At 43.1% G+C, this 19,078-nt stretch overlaps 1 protein-coding gene across 1 annotated transcript; it reads right to left on the bottom strand.

Moving 5' to 3' along the window:
* Positions 1-673: 673 nt before the first annotated feature.
* On the bottom strand, positions 674-19,078 carry LOC133632237 (gastrula zinc finger protein XlCGF57.1-like). Its single transcript, XM_062024556.1, has 2 exons — positions 18,777-19,078; positions 674-2,841 (listed from the first exon to the last, which is right to left on the bottom strand). The coding sequence occupies exons 1-2, from the start codon at positions 18,889-18,891 to the stop codon at positions 1,223-1,225; spliced, it is 1,734 nt and encodes a 577-aa protein (XP_061880540.1). The 5' UTR covers positions 18,892-19,078; the 3' UTR covers positions 674-1,222.

Genomic DNA, 19,078 nt, shown 5'->3' with positions numbered 1-19,078 from the left:
ATCCACTATGGACTGGACTCTCACTATTATTTTAGATCCACTATGGACTGGACTCTCACTATTATGTTAGATCAACTATGGACTGGACTCTCACTATTATGTTAGATCCACTATGGACTGGACTCTCACTATTATGTTAGATCCACTATGGACTGGACTCTCACACTATTATGTTAGATCCACTATGGACTGGACTCTCACTATTATGTTAGATCCACTATGGACTGGACTCTCACTATTATGTTAGATCCACTATGGACTGGACTCTCACACTATTATGTTAGATCCACTATGGACTGGACTCTCACTATTATGTTAGATCCACTATGGACTAGACTCTCACTATTATGTTAGATCCACTATGGACTGGACTCTCACACTATTATGTTAGATCCAATATGGACTGGACTCTCACTATTATGTTAGATCCACTATGGACTAGACTCTCACTATTATGTTAGATCCACTATGGATTCTAGGTTTCTCATTGTCCCGAGTTTTTCCTTGCCCTGATGTGGGATCTGAGCCGAGGATGTCGTTGTGGCTTGTGCAGCCCTTTGAGACACTCGTGATTTAGGGCTATATAAGTAAACATTGATTGATTAATTGATTGGTTGAAGCACAGATATTTACAAATAAACTGACAATCAGAGGACGCCACACTGTCATGGTCTCTTGTTTGTGAGTTTTTATTTACACTCTGTGTGCATGTACAATACTATTACGCAAGATTGTCACAACAAAAATCAATATTTCATGATCATTGTTGTACACTTCTGTAATTCAAAAGGAAGACGGGGAAAACACCATCCAAGTTGTTGTCAACACATCAAAGTTGTGTAGCTGCTATGTTTTAAGCATCACTCTAACTCACAAATTTAAAAAAAAACATTCCATGCTTAGTTTGCTGTAACCGATAAACTTGGAAGACTACTAAGCTAACACGTTAAATTGCACACAGAATAAAGAATCGTCTCGATTTTGGGGTAAAGGTTTTAGCACTGACAATTTTGATTCGACACAAGCTGAAATACATTACATGTTGGGAAATTTTTCCAGAAAAACTCTGAAACGAAAGGGTTTCTCTCATATGATCAAACAAATTGCTCTTTTAAGTATAGCTTGTAACACAAACTGGACAACTGGCATTATTTCTCCCGTGTGTGTTGTGGCCTAACATATTTTATTGTCTGGCATCTTTCTTATACCACGTATACACCACCTAGGTGTTTTGTTCTATTGTGTGTTTCAGTGTGTGCCGCCTCATACCTCGCCTGGTATAAAAGCTTTTTCCACAAGGTGAACAATTAAAGGGTTTATCTCCGGTGTGTGTTCTCATGTGTCCTGTGAGTTGAGTCTTTAGAGCAAAGTTTTTCCCACAAACCGAACATTTAAAAGGTTTTTCTCCAGTGTGCGTTCTCATGTGTCCAGCCAAATTTTCCTTGCGGGAAAAACTTCTCCCACAAAGTGAACAATTAAATGTTTTTTCTCCTGTGTGTGTTTTCATGTGTCCAGTCAAATATTGTTTTCGGGCAAAGTTTTGACCACAAACCGAACAATCAAATGGTTTCTCTCCTGTATGTGTTCTCATGTGTGCTGTCAAATCACTCTTGCGAGAACATCTCTTACCGCAAATTGAACAAATAAACGGTTTTTCCCCTGTGTGTGTTCTCATGTGTACAGTCAAATGGCTATTGCGGGCAAAATTTTGCCCACAAACTGAACATTTAAATGGTTTCTCTCCTGAGTGCGTTCTCATATGTGCTGTCAAATAAGCCTTTTGAGAAATATTTTGACCACAAACTAAACATTTAAATGGCTTCTCACCTGTGTGTGTTCTCATGTGTCTAGTTAAATCTGTTTTACGATAAAAACCTTTCCCACACACAGAACAATTAAACGTTTTTTCTCCTGTGTGTGTTCTCATGTGAGTTGTCAAATGGATTTTATAGGAAAAAACTTTATCACAGACTGAGCAGTTAAATGGTTTTTCTCCTGTGTGTGTTCTCATGTGTGCTGTCAAATTGGTCTTTTGTGAACATTTTTTACCACAAATGGAACATTTGAATGGCTTTTCTCCTGTGTGTGTTCTCATATGTGCAGTCAAAGTTTGTTTTTGAGAGAAGTTTCTGCCACAGACTGAACAAGTGAATGGTTTCTCCTCTGTGTGTGTTCTAATGTGTATTATCAATTCACTCTTCCGAGAATATCTTTTCCCACAAACTGAACAGTTGAATGGTTTTTCTCCTGTGTGTGTTCTCATGTGGTTTGTCAAATGGGTATTATAGGAAAAATTTCTACCACACACTGAACAATTATATGGTTTTTCTCCCGTGTGTGATCTCATGTGTGCTGTCAAATTAATCTTTTGGGAAAATGTTTTGCCACAAAATGAACAATGAAATGGTTTTTCCCCTGTGTGTGTTCTCATGTGTTGAGTAAAACTGCTCTTTTTAGTAAAGCTTTTAGCACAAATTGAGCAGTTAAAATGTTTTTTAACGGTCTTTTTGGAGCAGTTGGAATGTTTGTTGTCAGTGCGAGTCCTCATATCACCTTCACAGTCTGTATCGCTGCTCAAAGGTTTTTCAGCGTTGTCTTGAGCCTCACTATCTGATAGTGGAGCTAGGATATTGTCTACTTGTGGTTTCTCTTCATCATCTTCAGTCTTCACAGAGACAATAGTCAGTGGCAACTTGGTGAGATCAGCTTCCTGTGTCATCCAGAATTCATCCTCTTCCTCTTTAATGTGGGGGGACCTTGGACTCTCTTGCTTAAAAGTGTAGCCCTCATCATTTGCCCGAGGAGGAAGTTGTTCTGAATGACCAATCATCTGCTGGACGTCTGCAGGACACAAACACACTTTAAATTCAGACATGATCTATGAGATGTTTCTCCTTGAACTCGCTACACATTTTCTATGTACTTTACCGCAACATGTCCACAATGAAACCCAATGGAGGAAAATACCCTGTTGATGTTTGCTTTAACTAGCACAAGTCACTACAAGTCCCTTACCTTTAACTTTTATGATTCGTGGTAATGTGCCTTCAACTGGGAAGAAGTCGCTTTGAGTGTGGGCAAAGAATAGTGCTGCTTCACCCACAAACCCTGGATTTTCCGAAAAACTACTTTTAATGGCGGCATCTGTGACTACTGTTTATGGCAATGGAGGAGACAATGAAACGGGAAGTAACAACAGTACGTTAGAAATGTGTGAATGATACGTTAGCTCGAGTTGTTGTGTAGCTAGTTTAGCCCTCTACTGCAAGACAATAGCGGCCAAATAACGATTTTCCTAACAAATACTTTTAATTGGATCAGTGCCTACTGCGTTAGGCAAATGGATCAGTTAGTAATATAATCAGTTATTACGTTGGCGATGTAGCTCATAGCTAGCCAGCTTGAGCCTCTATTGTTTACAAGTGATCCAAAGCAGTAGCGGTAGAAGTATTAACATGATACAGAATAGAAACACATTTTAATGTTAATATACACATTAATATGTCCAGGAATTAGCATTGGAGGGATAAAGACTCGATATAATTTTAATCTTAGCCAGCGTATAGTACCAGATTAGCAGCCGGGCTTCCTTCCTTTCTGTCTCCCGCATCGTCTCTTCCCTCTTTGAGCCGACAACAAAACACACTGAACCGCTGGTCTCACTATATCATCTGGGATGTTGTGTTGTGGTGAAAGTCAAATAAAAATGAGGTGGCTGGTGGCGACAACAACTATTAAACTAAGCTGCCGGGTGGCGGGGAGGAAGGCCCAGTGAGCAAGAGGGGGCGTGATAAGGAGGGCTTCATTTGCATCCAACAACTCCCCCTCCCGAAACCTACCGTTTTTGAAGGCAGCCAAAAAGTAGCTTGAAGATAGGCCGTTACAGCAAAATCTATGCAAAATGTTGACCAAAGAACCATCACCAAAGGTTATGTAAACCAAAATTAAAGTGTTTTATTAATAAATAAATAAATAAATAAATATGATTATATGACCCTTTAGCATTTCCCCCAGATTGCCAAAAAAATGGTGGTGGGGGTGTGGCTACAGGTGTAGTGGGGGTGTGGTCACGGCGGTGTCACTATGACATCATATGGTTTGACTTTATTTCGAATATGCAAGCAATTATAACACAATACATCACAATTTCCAGTTGATCCAACATGTTCGAATAGGAGTAGAAAGAAGCAGAGCTGATTGACTCCTACCTCCTTTCCCATGACTTTCTCTCCGTGTCTGCCCTGCTTGCATCTTTGCCTCGTTCCGTCTTGTTGAACTTTCTCATTGCCTCTTTTTGCACTGCTTTCCAAAATCCAAACAGTGGAATTGATCAAGTTGCCTCTCAACAAAATCGACAAGATCTCGGGTTCAGGGCAACCTATGCGTTCTCTCGGAACGGTTGTTACTGGACACACGATGGATTCCTAGGAGAAGGAGTGCCACGTCGAGGACGTTGACAGTAATCTACCTATTCGGAACCATGATAACAAGACATATGCTGATTGGAGTAAGCGTTGCCCTGATCTATCGACCAATTGGACGATGCTGGCAGCCATTGAAAGTCCCCTAAAGCTGCCACAAATGATTGGAGGATGCGGGCAGAACTCTGGACACTCAGGCTTATGTCATTTTGGATAACATCGGATCGTCTGCCCTTCCATCCATCTTCTTCCGCTTATCCGAGGTCGGGTTGCAGGGGCAGCAGCCTAAGCAGGGAAGCCCAGACTTCCCTCTCCCCAGCCATTTCATCTAGATCCTCCCAGGGGATCCCGAGGCGTTCCCAGGCCAGCCGGGAGACATAGTATTCCCAACATGTCCTGGGTCTTCCCTGTGGCCTCCTACCGGTCGGACGTGCCCGAAACACCTCCCTAGGGAGGCGTTCGGGTGGCATCCTGGCCAGATGCCTAAACCACCTCATCTGGCTCCTCTCCATGTGGAGGCTTTACTTTGAGCTCCTCCCGGATGACAGAGCTTCTCACCCTATCTCTAAGGGAGAGACCCGCCACCCGGCGGAGGAAGCTAATTTCGGCCACTTGTACCCGTGATCTTGTCCTTTCGGTCATAACCCAAAGCTCATGACCATAGGTGAGGATGGGAACGTAGATCGACCGGTAAATTGAGAGCTTTGCCTTCCGGCTTAGCTCCTTCTTCACCACAACGGATCGATACAGTGTCCGCATTACTGAAGACGCCGCACCGATCCGCCTTTCGATCTCACGATCCACTCTTCCCTCACTCGTGAACAAGACTCCGAGGTACTTGAACTCCTCTACTTGGGGCAAGACCTCTTCCCCAACCCGGAGATGGCACTCCACCCTTTTCCGGGCGAGAACCATGGACTCGGACTTGGAGGTGCTGATTCCCATCCCAGTCGCTTCACACTCGGCTGCGAACCGATCCAGTGAGAGCTGAAGGTCCTGGCCAGGTGAAGCCATCAGGACCACATCATCTGCAAAAAGCAGAGACCTAATCCTGCCGCCCCCAAACCGGATCCCCTCAACGCCCTGACTGCGCCTTAGAAATTCTGTCCATAAAAGTTATGAACAGAATCAGTGACAGATCGTCTGCCCTGCAGGATGAATTTGAAGACTGAAAATTACAGTGAAAAGGTTACATTTCTTTTCGCTCGTTCAAACACAACCATTCCGATCTTGATAGTATTCCCTGGCTGCGACGTGGCAAGGTCATTCCTTCAAGATTCCCCTCGAGGACAGTGCAGCGAAGACGAAACAAACTCCTTCTCTGTCAACAACACCTGTAAAGTTAACTCTGTTCCTTTGCCACTGCCTGCAGAGCGACTCCAGGCCTACAGACTGTTAGAATAATCATGTATATATATTATCACACAACTTTAGTATGCTTAAAACCCGTTGCTATAGTAATTAGCTATTTTGCTTAAGCTGTACTTTTTCTATCTGTGCAAGGACAAAAACTTCTTGCCTGAGGGGTGGCCTCAGCCGCAGATGTTATCTTTGTTTTAGCCCACTAACAGCCAAGGACTTCAAGGACCTCAACGAAGATAAGACGACAGCACGCAGACGAAGCAGAGACAAGGCGAAATCACAATGCCGCTAACAGCCAAGGACTTCAAGGACCTCAACGCAGATAAGACGACGGCACGCAGACGAAGCAGAGACAAGGCGAAATCACAATGCCCCAGCACATTCCATCACGTATTGTGCGTCCTGGACCTGCTTTGCATAATATATGTGACCACTCCTTTAAGAGGCGGCCTCAGTGATGTTGACTGTGGAACTCCTGAATAAATAGAGGGACGCGGGAGCTGAACCTTACAGCGTAGGGCGAGACTGTGACTAAGTGTGCAGCTCCATGCGTTCTCCTCATGAGCTAAATTGAACTCTGTCTCTGCATGATTCCTTGCTTCTTGTCTGTTTAAGAGATGTCATCAGTGTTTGAACCTGACTTAACAGACACCATGTACCATGGCTATATATGCACACATATACCCATCCCCACCCCCCTCACCCCACGTAGTATGACGGAAAACAGAGCAGCACCCCTAGTGGCTGGCAACTTCGGGCCGGATGCCTGCCCTCTCCCCTTCCTGTTGCAAGTCTTGTGGTTTCTGAGTTAACGTGTGCATATGTGCTTATCGGGTATCAATTTTTTTCCTCAGCCCCAGTCTGTGCCCCCAGAGCAGTGTTTTTCAACCACTGTGCTGTGGATACAGTCTGGTGTGCCGTGGGAGATTATCTAATTTCACCTATTTGGGTTAAAAAATATTTTTTGCAAACCAGTAATTATAGTCTGCAAATGATGTGTTGTTGTTGAGTGTCTGTGCTGTCTAGAGCTCAGCAGAGTAACCGTGTAATACTCTTCCATATCAGTAGGTGGCAGCCGGTAGCTATTTGCTTTGTAGATGTCGGAAACAGCGGGAGGCAGCGTGCAGGTAAAAAGGTGTCTAATGCTTAAACCAAAGATAAACAAAAGGTGAGTGCCCCTAAGAAAAGGCATTGAAGATTAGGGAAGGCTATGCAGAACAAAACTAAAACTGAACTGGCTACAAAGTAAACAAAAACAGAATGCTGGACAACAGCAAAGACTTACTGTGGAGCAAAGACGGCGTCCACAATGTACATCCGGACATGACATGACAATCAACAATGTCCCCACAAAGAAGGATAAAAACAACTGAAATATCCTTGATTGCTAAAACAAACCTACTCAGTGGCCTAGTGGTTAGAGTGTCCGCCCTGAGATGGGTAGGTTGTGAGTTCAAAACCCGGCCGAGTCATACCAAAGACTATAAAAATGGGACCCATTACCTCCCTGCTTGGCACTCAGCATCAAGGGTTGGAATTGGGGGTTAAATCACCAAAAATGATTCCCGGGTGCGGCACCGCAACTACCCACTGCTACCCTCACCTCCCAGGGGGTGAACAAGGGGATGGGTCGAATGCAGAGGACAAATTTCACCACACCTAGTGTGTGTGTGACTATCATTGGTACTTTAACTTGAACTTAAAGTAGATGCAGGAAATATCGCTCAAAAGGAAGACATGAAACTGCTACAGGAAAATACCAAAAAAATAAAATAGGAGCCCAAGACAAGAACTAAATTACTACACACAGTAAAACAGCAAAAAAGTTCAAATAAGTCAGGGTGTGATGTGACAGGTGGTGACAGTACACCTACTTTGAGACAAGAGCTACATTGATGCATGCTTGGTTATGCTTTAAAGTCATATCCAACAACTGCAAAAACGACTTTTTACTGTCAACTGAGTTTCGTTTTTTTAATGATTTCTGCTGGTGGTGTGCCTCCGGAATTTTTAAATGCAAAAAATGTGCCCTGGCTCAAAAAAGGTTGAAAAACACTGCCCTAGAGGCCCAGTCTGTGATCGACTCATTTATTTTTTGAACTCATCCACCCCCGGCGTCTACATTTGTCTGACCTTTGACAGGGCGCCGTAAGTGGTGACCCATCAGCGCTCCTGTTCTGTCTTCCTGTACAATGTTTAGTTTTGTTTGATCACCTGTACACTTTTGTTCACAATTTTTTTTTTTTTACAACATCCTCCATAAATAATACAATGAAATAAATGAAAAAAAATAGTGAAGTGAGTTTGTATTTCATAGAGTGAGATGAAAAAGATGACCAATGAGTTCAAAATGTTTATTATGGTTCATCTTCTTTGTACTTTGTAAACATTTAGCTTTAGAACAGTTTACTAAACTAGATCATATTAGTACATGGATGTCTTTATCTAATCCATTTAACTCCACATACTGATATAATAAAATGTTGTTGTACGTGCATACAAGTGAAGTGAATTACATTTATATAGCGCTTTTTCTCAAGTGACTCAAAGCGCTTTACATTGTGAAAGCCAATATCTACAGTAAGTTACATTTAAAGCAGTGTGGGTGGCACTGGGAGCAGGTGGGTAAAGTGTCTTGCCCAAGGACACAACGGCAGTGACTAGGATGGCGGAAGCGGGGATCGAACCTGCAACCCTCAAGTTGCTGGCATGGCCGCTCTACCAACCGAGCTATACCGCCCCACCATACAAATACAAATGTTTTAAGTATTTTTTTCTCTCCTCTTATGTTGAGAACAATTGTCGTACGATCCTAACAGGTCATAGTTTGCGAGGTGCATCATTTTAGCATTTTGCATTTTAACTTCACAGTGGATTTTCAATATTTTTGATTGAATAAATAAAGGGTTTGAATGTTCTCTACATTCAACATTATTCTAACTGATCTTTTTTGTAACACGGTTAGTAACTGAAGTCTGCTTTTTTAGTTATCTCCCCATATTTATACACAATAACTCAGATACGGTAACACTAGCGAACAGTAGAGAATAGGACTTGATTTTTTTAGTCCAATACGTATTTAGCTTTATTCATTATCTATGTATTTTGTGCCACTTTATGTTGTGTACTTTTATGTAAGATTTCCCGTTCATTTTATCATTAATTACTACACCCAGAAATGTGATTTCATCTCCTCTTTCAATGCGTACTCCATCTATTTTTTTGTGTTGAACGTTCTTGTGGGGGAGGTGTGGCCAGCGCGCCTGCAGGAGCAAAGGTCACCGCCTCCGTCTATGGTGCTGAGGACGAGCACCATCGGATGGGGATGGGGCCTGTGCTGACGGCGAGACACAGCTGACAGGTGATTAGATTTCACAGGTGGTATGTGTTAATCTAACCATCTGTTGTCTTTAACAGTATGCGGCCGAGAGCGGGGGAGGGCAGAAGGACTGGGAGAGACTGAAAAGTCAGGGACTTCTGAAAAGACATTTTGATTCATTGTTAAGCATTAAAACTTTGATAAAAACTGCACGCCTGGCTTCGGTGACGTGTTAAAGTTCAAGTTAAAGTACCAATGATTGTCACACACACACTAGGTGTGGTGAAATGTGTCCTCTGCATTTGACCCATCCCCTTGTTCACCCCCTGGGAAGTGAGGGGAGCAGTGGGCAGCAGCGGTGCTGCGCCCGGGAATCATTTTTGGTGATTCCACTGTGTGTACAGTGGAACTGCTAGGAAGCAACTTCTACAGTTCTCTTCTACATTTTTGTTTTACTGACGTCTAAGGATAGTCTGATTTTGTCAAACCATCTCTTGAGTTCATTTATTTCTTCTGTTATTATTTCTGTTAGCTTCTTTGTGTTCTCTCCTGAACAAAACCGTTGTATCGTCTGCGAATAATACAATGTTTTTTGTAACTTTACTAATGTCATTTACACTACCGTTCAAAAGTTTGGGGTCACCCAAACAATTTTGTGGAATAGCCTTCATTTCTAAGAACAAGAATAGACTGTCGAGTTTCAGATAAAAGTTATCTTTTTCTGGCCATTTTGAGCGTTTAATTGACCCCACAAATGTGATGCTCCAGAAACTCAATCTGCTCAAAGGAAGGTCAATTTTGTAGCTTCTGTAACGAGCTAAACTGTTTTCAGATGTGTGAACATGATTGCACAAGGATACAAGTGTACATACAAGTGTACATACAATTATACAGTGTACATACAATGTATATATTTTTCTACTTGATTTTTGCCATGCACAATGCATAATTATTCACTGTTTATTTGCTTTTATGTTTGTAATCATGAAATATTGTGTCCTGGGCATGATGTTAAAATGCATCCGGCAGTGGAGGCTCCTCTATGGGGTCTTGGGGCACTAGAAGGTTAACCCCTTTACTACTGTTACCCCAGGTGGCCCTTGGCAAAGGCCTAGTACCTGACTGTCCCCTAGCCAGGGATACGGTGAAGACCTCAACGGCGGAGCAGGCGGAAGACTGTAGTTTTACGAACTACCATAACGGCTGCGACGGCGGAAGAAGGCTGCAGCAGAAAAGGGTCCCCAGTCGTCTTGGACTCCATGACCCAGGACCCTGACCCGATTCTGTCAAGGATCGTGTGGTGACTGTCTGTGCACCAGTCTCCCCACGTAAAACGAAGTCACGCACAGGCATCCTCCATGAAGGGATACACCCCTACCAGGAGGATCGTCATACTCGTTCGAGTGGCCGCCGACGAACGACGAATCATGAAAATCAACAAAACATATCCATAACAAAAAACAGTATGTCAATGTGTATGGATATTTTGTGAAATGTATTTATCACAAGCATATCTTTAGAACATATCTGGTCCAGATGTACATTATATACGTTTTGAGAAAACAATCCGCAAAATTGTCGCACAATGACCTAATTGTTATGGTGTTCCTTCTGTTCTGATATCTAATTTGCATATATATGCAATTAAAACCACCACATGTTGACCACAATGGAGGGCTTTATAACAGTTGTAACACAACTATACATATCTGAAAACATCTTGATCAGTTGAAAATGCTGGTAGACTTTTAGGGCTGTCAGATTGTTATAAAAAAAACTTAAGAATTGTCTCAAGAATTTATAGCCTGTAGTAGAGATGGTAAATGGTAAATGCTCGCCGTCTGTTCGCTGTTGCGAAAAAGCTAAGTAGCGCTCTATCTGTGTGCTTTTAATTGTTCTACAGCTTTCTTTATCACTTCTCAAACATTTTTAGTGGTACTATTTAACTTGCAAATCACCCGATCTCTGTCCCACCACCCTTTCCTCAGCTAGCTAGCTGCTAAGCTAGCGCGGAGAAAGGCAGCGCCGGTCAGTAAGAAGCTACTCCCACAGACCGCGACCACTTCCCTGAGGACAGCAGGAACTTCACTCGGTGACAGAAAACACTGTGAGTAATGGCTTCCTGCGCGTCTTGCACCATACTCACGGAGAGGTTGGCTCTGCTAGAGGGCCGTGTCCGCCAGTTAGAGCAGAGTAATGTCGTAACTTTAGATGTTGCGGACACATCTGCTAGCGTTAGCTGTAGCGAGCTAACTAGCCCAGCTTGTAGCAGTCCTAAGCGGCCTACAAGCTACGGTGTACCGGTTGAGACGCATAATAGATTTAGCTCTTTAGCTAGTCCTACACCCCAGTCTACCGGGCACCACACCTTAGTTATAGGGGACTCCATCACCCGAAACATAAAGCTTAGCAAACCAGCCACAATAAAGTGTATCCCCGGGGCCAGAGCACCTGACATTGAAGCTAATCTTAGGGAGCTAACTCGCAACAGGCCTAGTAAACACGTACGACAGGCTAATCACACCACTAATTATGCGAATATAGTTGTACACGTTGGCTCCAATGACACTAGAATGAGACAGTCAGAGATTACAAAGAGAAACATAGCCAGGACTTGTGATCTCGCCAGAAAGATGTCCAGGCATCGAGTAATTGTCTCTGGCCCCCTGCCTGCGAGAGGCAATGATGAGAGATATAGCAGATTAGTCTCGCTTAACAAGTGGTTGGCTAGCTACTGTAGGACGCAGGGACTAACGTTTATTGATAACTGGCCCTCTTTCTGGGGCAAACCAGGCTTGCTGATGAGAGACGGCCTTCACCCTAACCAGGAAGGCGCCATCATCCTGTCTAGAAACATAGACTACTATTTAAGTCTCACTTGACTGACTACACTAGAGCAAGCCCGGTCACAGGCAATTACAATGTCTGTTAGTCCGGGTGAGGAGTCAGTTAAGCTAGAACTAGCCAGCGCCAGGCTGGATAATCCATGTACGCATAGCAATTCTCTTAGAATAATACACAATTCACATAATGTTTTTTCTGTTGTGTCTGTGTCAGAGGTGGACATGCATTCTACTGAGGTGGCAAATTATGATATGTCCAGTCTATTGCAGCACCAAGCAAACAATCGGAAAATTCCCGTCATATCAATTCCTAGATATGGTCGAAACTATTTAAAGTGCACTACGCATAATAAACGCAACATTGTTAATATTGCCACTACGGATAATCTTAACAAAAACTCGTCAAAACAGCCCAATACCTATAATATGGGCTTTTTAAACATAAGATCACTGTCTCCCAAGGCGTTATTGGTTAATGAGGTCATTAGAGACAACAATCTTAACGTCATTGGTCTTAGCGAAACCTGGCTCAAACCGGACGAATTTTTTGCGCTCAATGAGGCATCTCCTCCTAACTATACGAATGCGCATGTTGCCCGCCCTCTTAAAAGGGGAGGGGGTGTCGCACTAATATACAATGAAAATTTCAACCTTACCCCTAACCTAAATAATAAATATAAATCGTTTGAGGTGCTTACTATGAGGTCTGTCACACCGCTACCTCTCGACCTGGCTGTTATCTACCGCCCCCCTGGGCCCTATTCGGACTTTATCAGTGAATTCTCAGAGTTCGTTGCTGATCTAGTGACGCACGCCGACAATATAATCATAATGGGGGACTTTAATATCCATATGAATACCCCATCGGACCCTCAGTGCGTGGCGCTCCAAACCATAATTGATAGCTGTGGTCTTACACAAATAATACATGAACCCACGCATCGCAACGGTAATACAATAGATCTAGTGCTTGTCAGGGGTGTCACCACCTCCAAAGTTATGATACTTCCATATACTAAAGTAATGTCCGATCATTACCTTATAAAATTTGAAGTTTTGACTCTTTGTCAACAAGCTAATAATAATAATAACTGCTATAGCGGCCGCAACATTAATGCTGCCACAACGATGACTCTTGCTGACCTACTGCCTTCGGTAATAGCACCATTCCCAAATTATGTCGGCTCTATTGATAAACTCACTAACAACTTTGACGATGCCTTGCGCGAAATTATTGATAGTATAGCACCGCTAAAGCAAAAAAGGGCCCCTAAAAGGCGCACCCCATGGTTTACAGAAGAAATTAGAGCTCATAAATTATCATGTAGAAAACTGGAACGCAAATGGCGCGCGACTAAACTTGAGGTTTTCCATCAAGCATGGAGTGATAGTTTAATAACTTATAAACGCATGCTTACCTTAGCTAAAGCTAAATACTACTCAAATCTCATCCGCCTCAACAAAAACGATCCTAAATTTCTGTTTAGTACAGTAGCATCGCTAACCCAACAAGGGACTCCTCCCAGTAGCTCCACCCACTCGGCAGATGATTTTATGAATTTCTTTAATAAGAAAATTGAACTCATTAGAAAGGAGATTAAAGACAACGCATCCCAGCTACAACTGGGCTCTATTAACACAAATACGACTGTATATACGACGGACACTGCCCTCCAAAATAGTCTCTCTATTTTTGATGAAATAACATTAGAGGAATTATTACAGCGTGTAAGTGGGATAAAACAAACAACATGTTTACTTGACCCACTTCCTGGGAAACTTATCAAGGAACTGTTTGTATTATTAGGTCCATCAGTGTTAAATATTATAAACTTATCACTTTCCTCCGGCACTGTTCCCCTAGCATTCAAAAAAGCGGTTATTCATCCTCTGCTCAAAAGACCTAACCTCGATCCTGACCTCATGGTAAACTACCGACCGGTCTCCCACCTTCCGTTTATTTCCAAAATTCTCGAAAAAACTGTTGCACAGCAGCTAAATGAACACTTAGTGACTAACAATCTCTGTGAACCTTTTCAATCCGGTTTCAGGGCAAATCACTCTACGGAGACAGCCCTCGCAAAAATGACTAATGATCTATTGCTAACGATGGATTCTGATGCGTCATCTATGTTGCTGCTTCTTGATCTTAGCGCCGCTTTCGATACCGTCGATCATAATATTTTATTAGAGCGTATCAAAACACGTATTGGTATGTCAGACTTAGCCTTGTCTTGGTTTAACTCTTATCTTACTGACAGGATGCAGTGTGTCTCCCATAACAATGTGACCTCGGACTATGTCAAGGTAACGTGCGGAGTTCCCCAGGGTTCGGTTCTTGGCCCTGCACTCTTTAGTATTTGCATGCTGCCGCTAGGTGACATCATACGCAAGTACGGTGTTAGCTTTCACTGTTATGCTGATGACACTCAACTCTACATGCCCCTAAAGCTGACCAACACGCCGGACTGTAGTCAGCTGGAGGCGTGTCTTAATGAAATTAAACAATGGATGTCCGCTAACTTTTTGCAACTCAACGCTAAGAAAACGGAAATGCTGATTATCGGTCCTGCTAGACACCAACATCTATTTAATAATACCACCTTAACATTTGACAACCAAACAATTAAACAAGGAGACTCGGTAAAGAATCTGGGTATTATCTTCGACCCAACTCTCTCGTTTGAGTCACACATTAAGAGTGTTACTAAAACGGCCTTCTTTCATCTCCGTAATATCGCTAAAATTCGTTCCATCTTGTCCACTAGCGACGCTGAGATCATTATTCATGCGTTCGTTACGTCTCGTCTCGATTACTGTAACGTATTATTTTCGGGCCTCCCTATGTCTAGCATTAAAAGATTACAGTTGGTACAAAATGCGGCTGCTAGACTTTTGACAAAAACAAGAAAGTTTGATCATATAACGCCTATACTGGCTCACTTGCACTGGCTTCCTGTGCACTTAAGATGCGACTTTAAGGTTTTACTACTTACGTATAAAATATTACACGGTTTAGCTCCAGCCTATCTCGCCGATTGTATTGTACCATATGTCCCGACAAGAAATCTGCGTTCAAAGAACTCCGGCTTATTAGTGATTCCCAGAGCCAAAAAAAAGTCTGCGGGCTATAGAGCGTTTTCTATTCGGGCTCCAGTACTCTGGAATGCCCTCCCGGTAACAGTTAGAGATGCTACCTCAGTAGAAGCATTTAAGTCCCATCTTAAAACTCATTTGTATAATCTAGCCTTTAAATAGATCCCCCCTTTTTTAGACCAGTTGATCTGCCGTTTCTTTTCTTCTCTCCTCTTCTCCCCTGTCCCTTGCGAGGGGGAGTTGCATAGGTCCGGTGGCCATGGATGAAGTGCTGGCTGTCCAGAGCCGGGACCCCGGGTGGACCACTAGCCTGTGCATCGGTTGGGGACATCTCTGCGCTGCTGACCCGTCTCCGCTCGGGATGGTTTCCTGTTGGCCCCGCTGTGGACTGGACTCCCGCTGATGTGTTGGATCCACTGTGGACTGGACTTTCACAATGTTATGTCAGACCCACTCGACATCCGTTGCTTTCGGTCTCCCCTAGAGGGGGGGGGTTACCCACATATGCGGTCCTCTCCAAGGTTTCTCATAGTCATTCACCGACGTCCCACTGGGGTGAGTTTTTCCTTGCCCGTATGTGGGCTCTGTACCGAGGATGTCGTTGTGGCTTGTACAGCCCTTTGAGACACTTGTGATTTAGGGCTATATAAATAAACATTGATTGATTGATTGAATGGGTCGTACTTGTATAGCGCTTTTCTACCTTTTTTTTCAAGGAACTCAAAGCGCTTTGACACTATTTTCCACATTCACCCATTCACACACACACATTCACACATTCACACACTGATGGACAAGATTGGTGGCATTAAATACATTGTCAATGAACATTCTACAAACCCTGTTTCCATATGAGTTGGGAAATTGTGTTGGATGTAAATATAAACGGAATACAATGATTTGCAAATAATTTTCAACCCATATTCAGTTGAATATGCTACAAAGACAACATATTTGATGTTCAAACTGATAACAAGAATTTGATGCCAGCAACACGTGACAAAGAAGTTGGGAAAGGTGGCAATAAATACTGATAAAGTTGAGGAATGCTCATCAAACACTTATTTGGAACATCCCACAGGTGAACAGGCTAATTGGGAACAGGTGGGTGCCATGATTGTGTATAAAAACAGCTTCCCAAAAAATGCTCAGTCTTTCACAAGAAAGGATGGGGCGAGGTACACCCCTTTGTCCACAACTGCGTGAGCAAATAGTCAAACAGTTTAAGAACAACGTTTCTCAAAGTGCAATTGCAAGAAATTTAGGGATTTCAACATCTACGGTCCATAATATCATCAAAAGGTTCAGAGAATCTGGAGAAATCACTCCACTAAACCAACATTGGATGACCGTGACCTTCGATCCCTCAGACGGCACTGTATCAAAAACCGACATCAATCTCTAAAGGATATCACCACATGGGCTCAGGAACACTTCAGAAAACCACTGTCACTAAATACAGTTGGTCGCTACATCTGTAAGTGCAAGTTAAAGCTCTACTATGCAAAGCGAAAGCCATTTATCAACAACACCCAGAAACGCCGCCGGCTTCTCCTCTGGGCCCGAGATCATCTAAGATGGACTCATGCAAAGTGGAAAAGTGTTCTGTGGTCTGACGAGTCCACATTTCAAATTGTTTTTGGAAATATTCGACATCGTGTCATCCGGACCAAAGGGGAAGCGAACCATCCAGATTGTTATCGACGCAAAGTTGAAAAGCCAGCATGTGTGATGGTATGGGGGTGTATTAGTGCCCAAGGCATGTATTCCGTTTATATTTACATCTAACACAATTTCCCAACTCATATGGAAACGGGGTTTGTAAGTCATTTACATATTAACCATTCTATGAAAGCGTGGAACAGTTTGCAAGTCACATTGCGCATAAATAAAACATGGCAAGAATTGAATCGCAAAAACCTGAGCCCTGCTATGTATGAGAAGATTAAATAAAAAGAGGGTCTGCCTAGAACATAGGTCAGACCTGGGCATTGTGCGGCCCGCGGGCCGCATCCGGCCCTTTGTACGTCCCTGTCCGGCCCGCGTGAGGCCAATTATAAATTACAAAATAAATTTTAAAAAGCATCTATTTCGAGTGTGCAATACAACGGTGCTGCTTTTGTTTTGAAAAGCGTTATTTGTATTACTTCCGTGTGGACGTATGCTCGTGCGCGCAGCGGCAATCTCAAATTACAAAATAAATTTAAAAAAACATCTTTGTCGTGCGTGCAATACAACTGTGCTGCTTTTATTTTGAAAAGTGTTATATGTGCGTATGTCCTGTGAGGGAAGGCGCACAGCGACTAAAAAGAGAAAAGTTGATGACGAATGGCGTGTTTTCAACAAGACAAGTAAAGGTAAAGCTGTGTGCTTATTTGTGGTACACACGTTGCTGTGTTTAAAGAATATAGTGTAACGACCTGCTGAAGTAGATGTTGTCTTCTTGAGTTGCGTAAATGAGGAGTGAGGAGACGTGCGTGTGGAAGGAACGAGATATGTTGAGCTGTGTTAGTATAGCTTGCTCAATAAAAGTTTAAAAAGAGCGTCAGACTTGATGTGCACTTCTTCTGGACGCTACAATTGGTGGCAGAAGTAAAACTTTGCGCATACTGCACTGTTTGTGTGCTACGTCATCGGGAGGTACGTGCCACGTGAGGAGCTCGCCGCAAAGAGAGAGAGAGAGAGAGCGTTTACAGGTGCAGCCACGCTGCTTGCCACGGGGGGAATTCCGCCCTCAATGAAGACTCCCAGGTTTGATGGCAAAGCGAACTGGGAGGCATTTCATCCCACTTCTGACATCAATTGTAGCGTCCAGAAGAAGTGCACACCAAATCTGATGCACTTTTTAAACTTTTATTGAGCATGCTATACTAACACAGCTCAACTTATCTCGTTCTTTCCAAAAGGAAAACCAATCCTCACTCCTCATTTCCGCAACAGCAACGCTTACTCCTTCTTCGCCAATCACCTTACAGGCGTGCTACGTTCACAACGTTTTCTTATCTGGTTAAATAAAGGTTTTACAACAAAGAGGATGCAGGATAAAGTGACAGAAATTGAAATTTTTGTATTGTAATATACATCAGGAAGTGTTGTGTAAGAAAGTGTTAAAAATAAAACCATCAAAAGCCATCTGCTTTTGTATAAAGATAAGTTAGGTTAAATGAAAATATTATTATTATTATTATCTATCTTACGGTATATCAAAAATAATTTGAGCAAAATTGAATTGAAATATTGTCAGTGTGGCCCTCCAGCAGTGCTCGGGTTGCTCATGCGGCCCCCGGTAAAAATTAATTGCCCACCCCTGACATAGGTCAAGGTCTCCCTTTGATGGAACTGAATGTGGTGCACCGCCACGGTCAATTCATTCCCCCGAATGCAGCTGAGATAGACTCAAGCGACCCCCCCCCCCCCCACCACCACCACCCCGAAAGGGACAAGCGGTAGAAAATCAATTTTCTACCCCTTGTCTCATTCTGGGTTGCGGTTTTGGGGGGGGGGGGGGGGTTGCGCATTTGGGCGGAGCCTATAATTGATTGGTGCAAAATATATTTTGTTTTTTGATTTGACTTTTGCATTCTTTCATCTCCTCTGATGTGAACTCCACTGCCTTCTTCAAGCTAACAATCATGGCGGCTCTTGCTTTACATTCTTCAACAAGGTCGGCTCATTTCTCATCCACACCTATTTCAGTCTGCAAAATGACGTTATTAGAAACGTCAAGTCACTCACCTTCATCTTTCGTCTTTATCTCCGTTGGTGATTTGCTGGAAGTTGGTGGCGCTGATTCTCTTTCATGTTCTCTTTTAGCGGACGTCGCCATCTTAGCATAGCAGTAGTCGTCCATCTTCTATCACGTCTTCAGTCTTCACTTCACGTAACACTCCATCGCTCCAAACTCAACGTGCAGACTTTAGAAACAACGAATCTTTGTGAATGTATAAAAGTGTGAGACCGTATATGTGGAACTTCTTCAGCGAGCCACAGCACATTCAGTCCGCCATCTTGGTCGCCTGCAAAGTACTTTGACCTGC

Source organism: Entelurus aequoreus, linkage group LG17, assembly GCF_033978785.1.
Source record: "Entelurus aequoreus isolate RoL-2023_Sb linkage group LG17, RoL_Eaeq_v1.1, whole genome shotgun sequence".
NCBI classification, from domain to species: Eukaryota; Metazoa; Chordata; class Actinopteri; order Syngnathiformes; family Syngnathidae; genus Entelurus; species Entelurus aequoreus.
The sequence above is the reverse complement of the archived record's forward strand: the minus strand, read 5'-3'. Positions and strand labels throughout refer to the sequence as shown.

What these genes read in the sequence shown, in the direction of transcription:
- LOC133632237 (XM_062024556.1), bottom strand. Translation starts at nt 18,891, where the DNA reads ATGGACGACTACTGCTATGCTAAGATGGCGACGTCCGCTAAAAGAGAA. An exon ending in GATAAAGACGAAAGATGAAG is followed by an intron (nt 2,842 to 18,776) that starts GTGAGTGACTTG and finishes TGTGTCCTGCAG; the next exon opens with ACGTCCAGCAGATGATTGGT.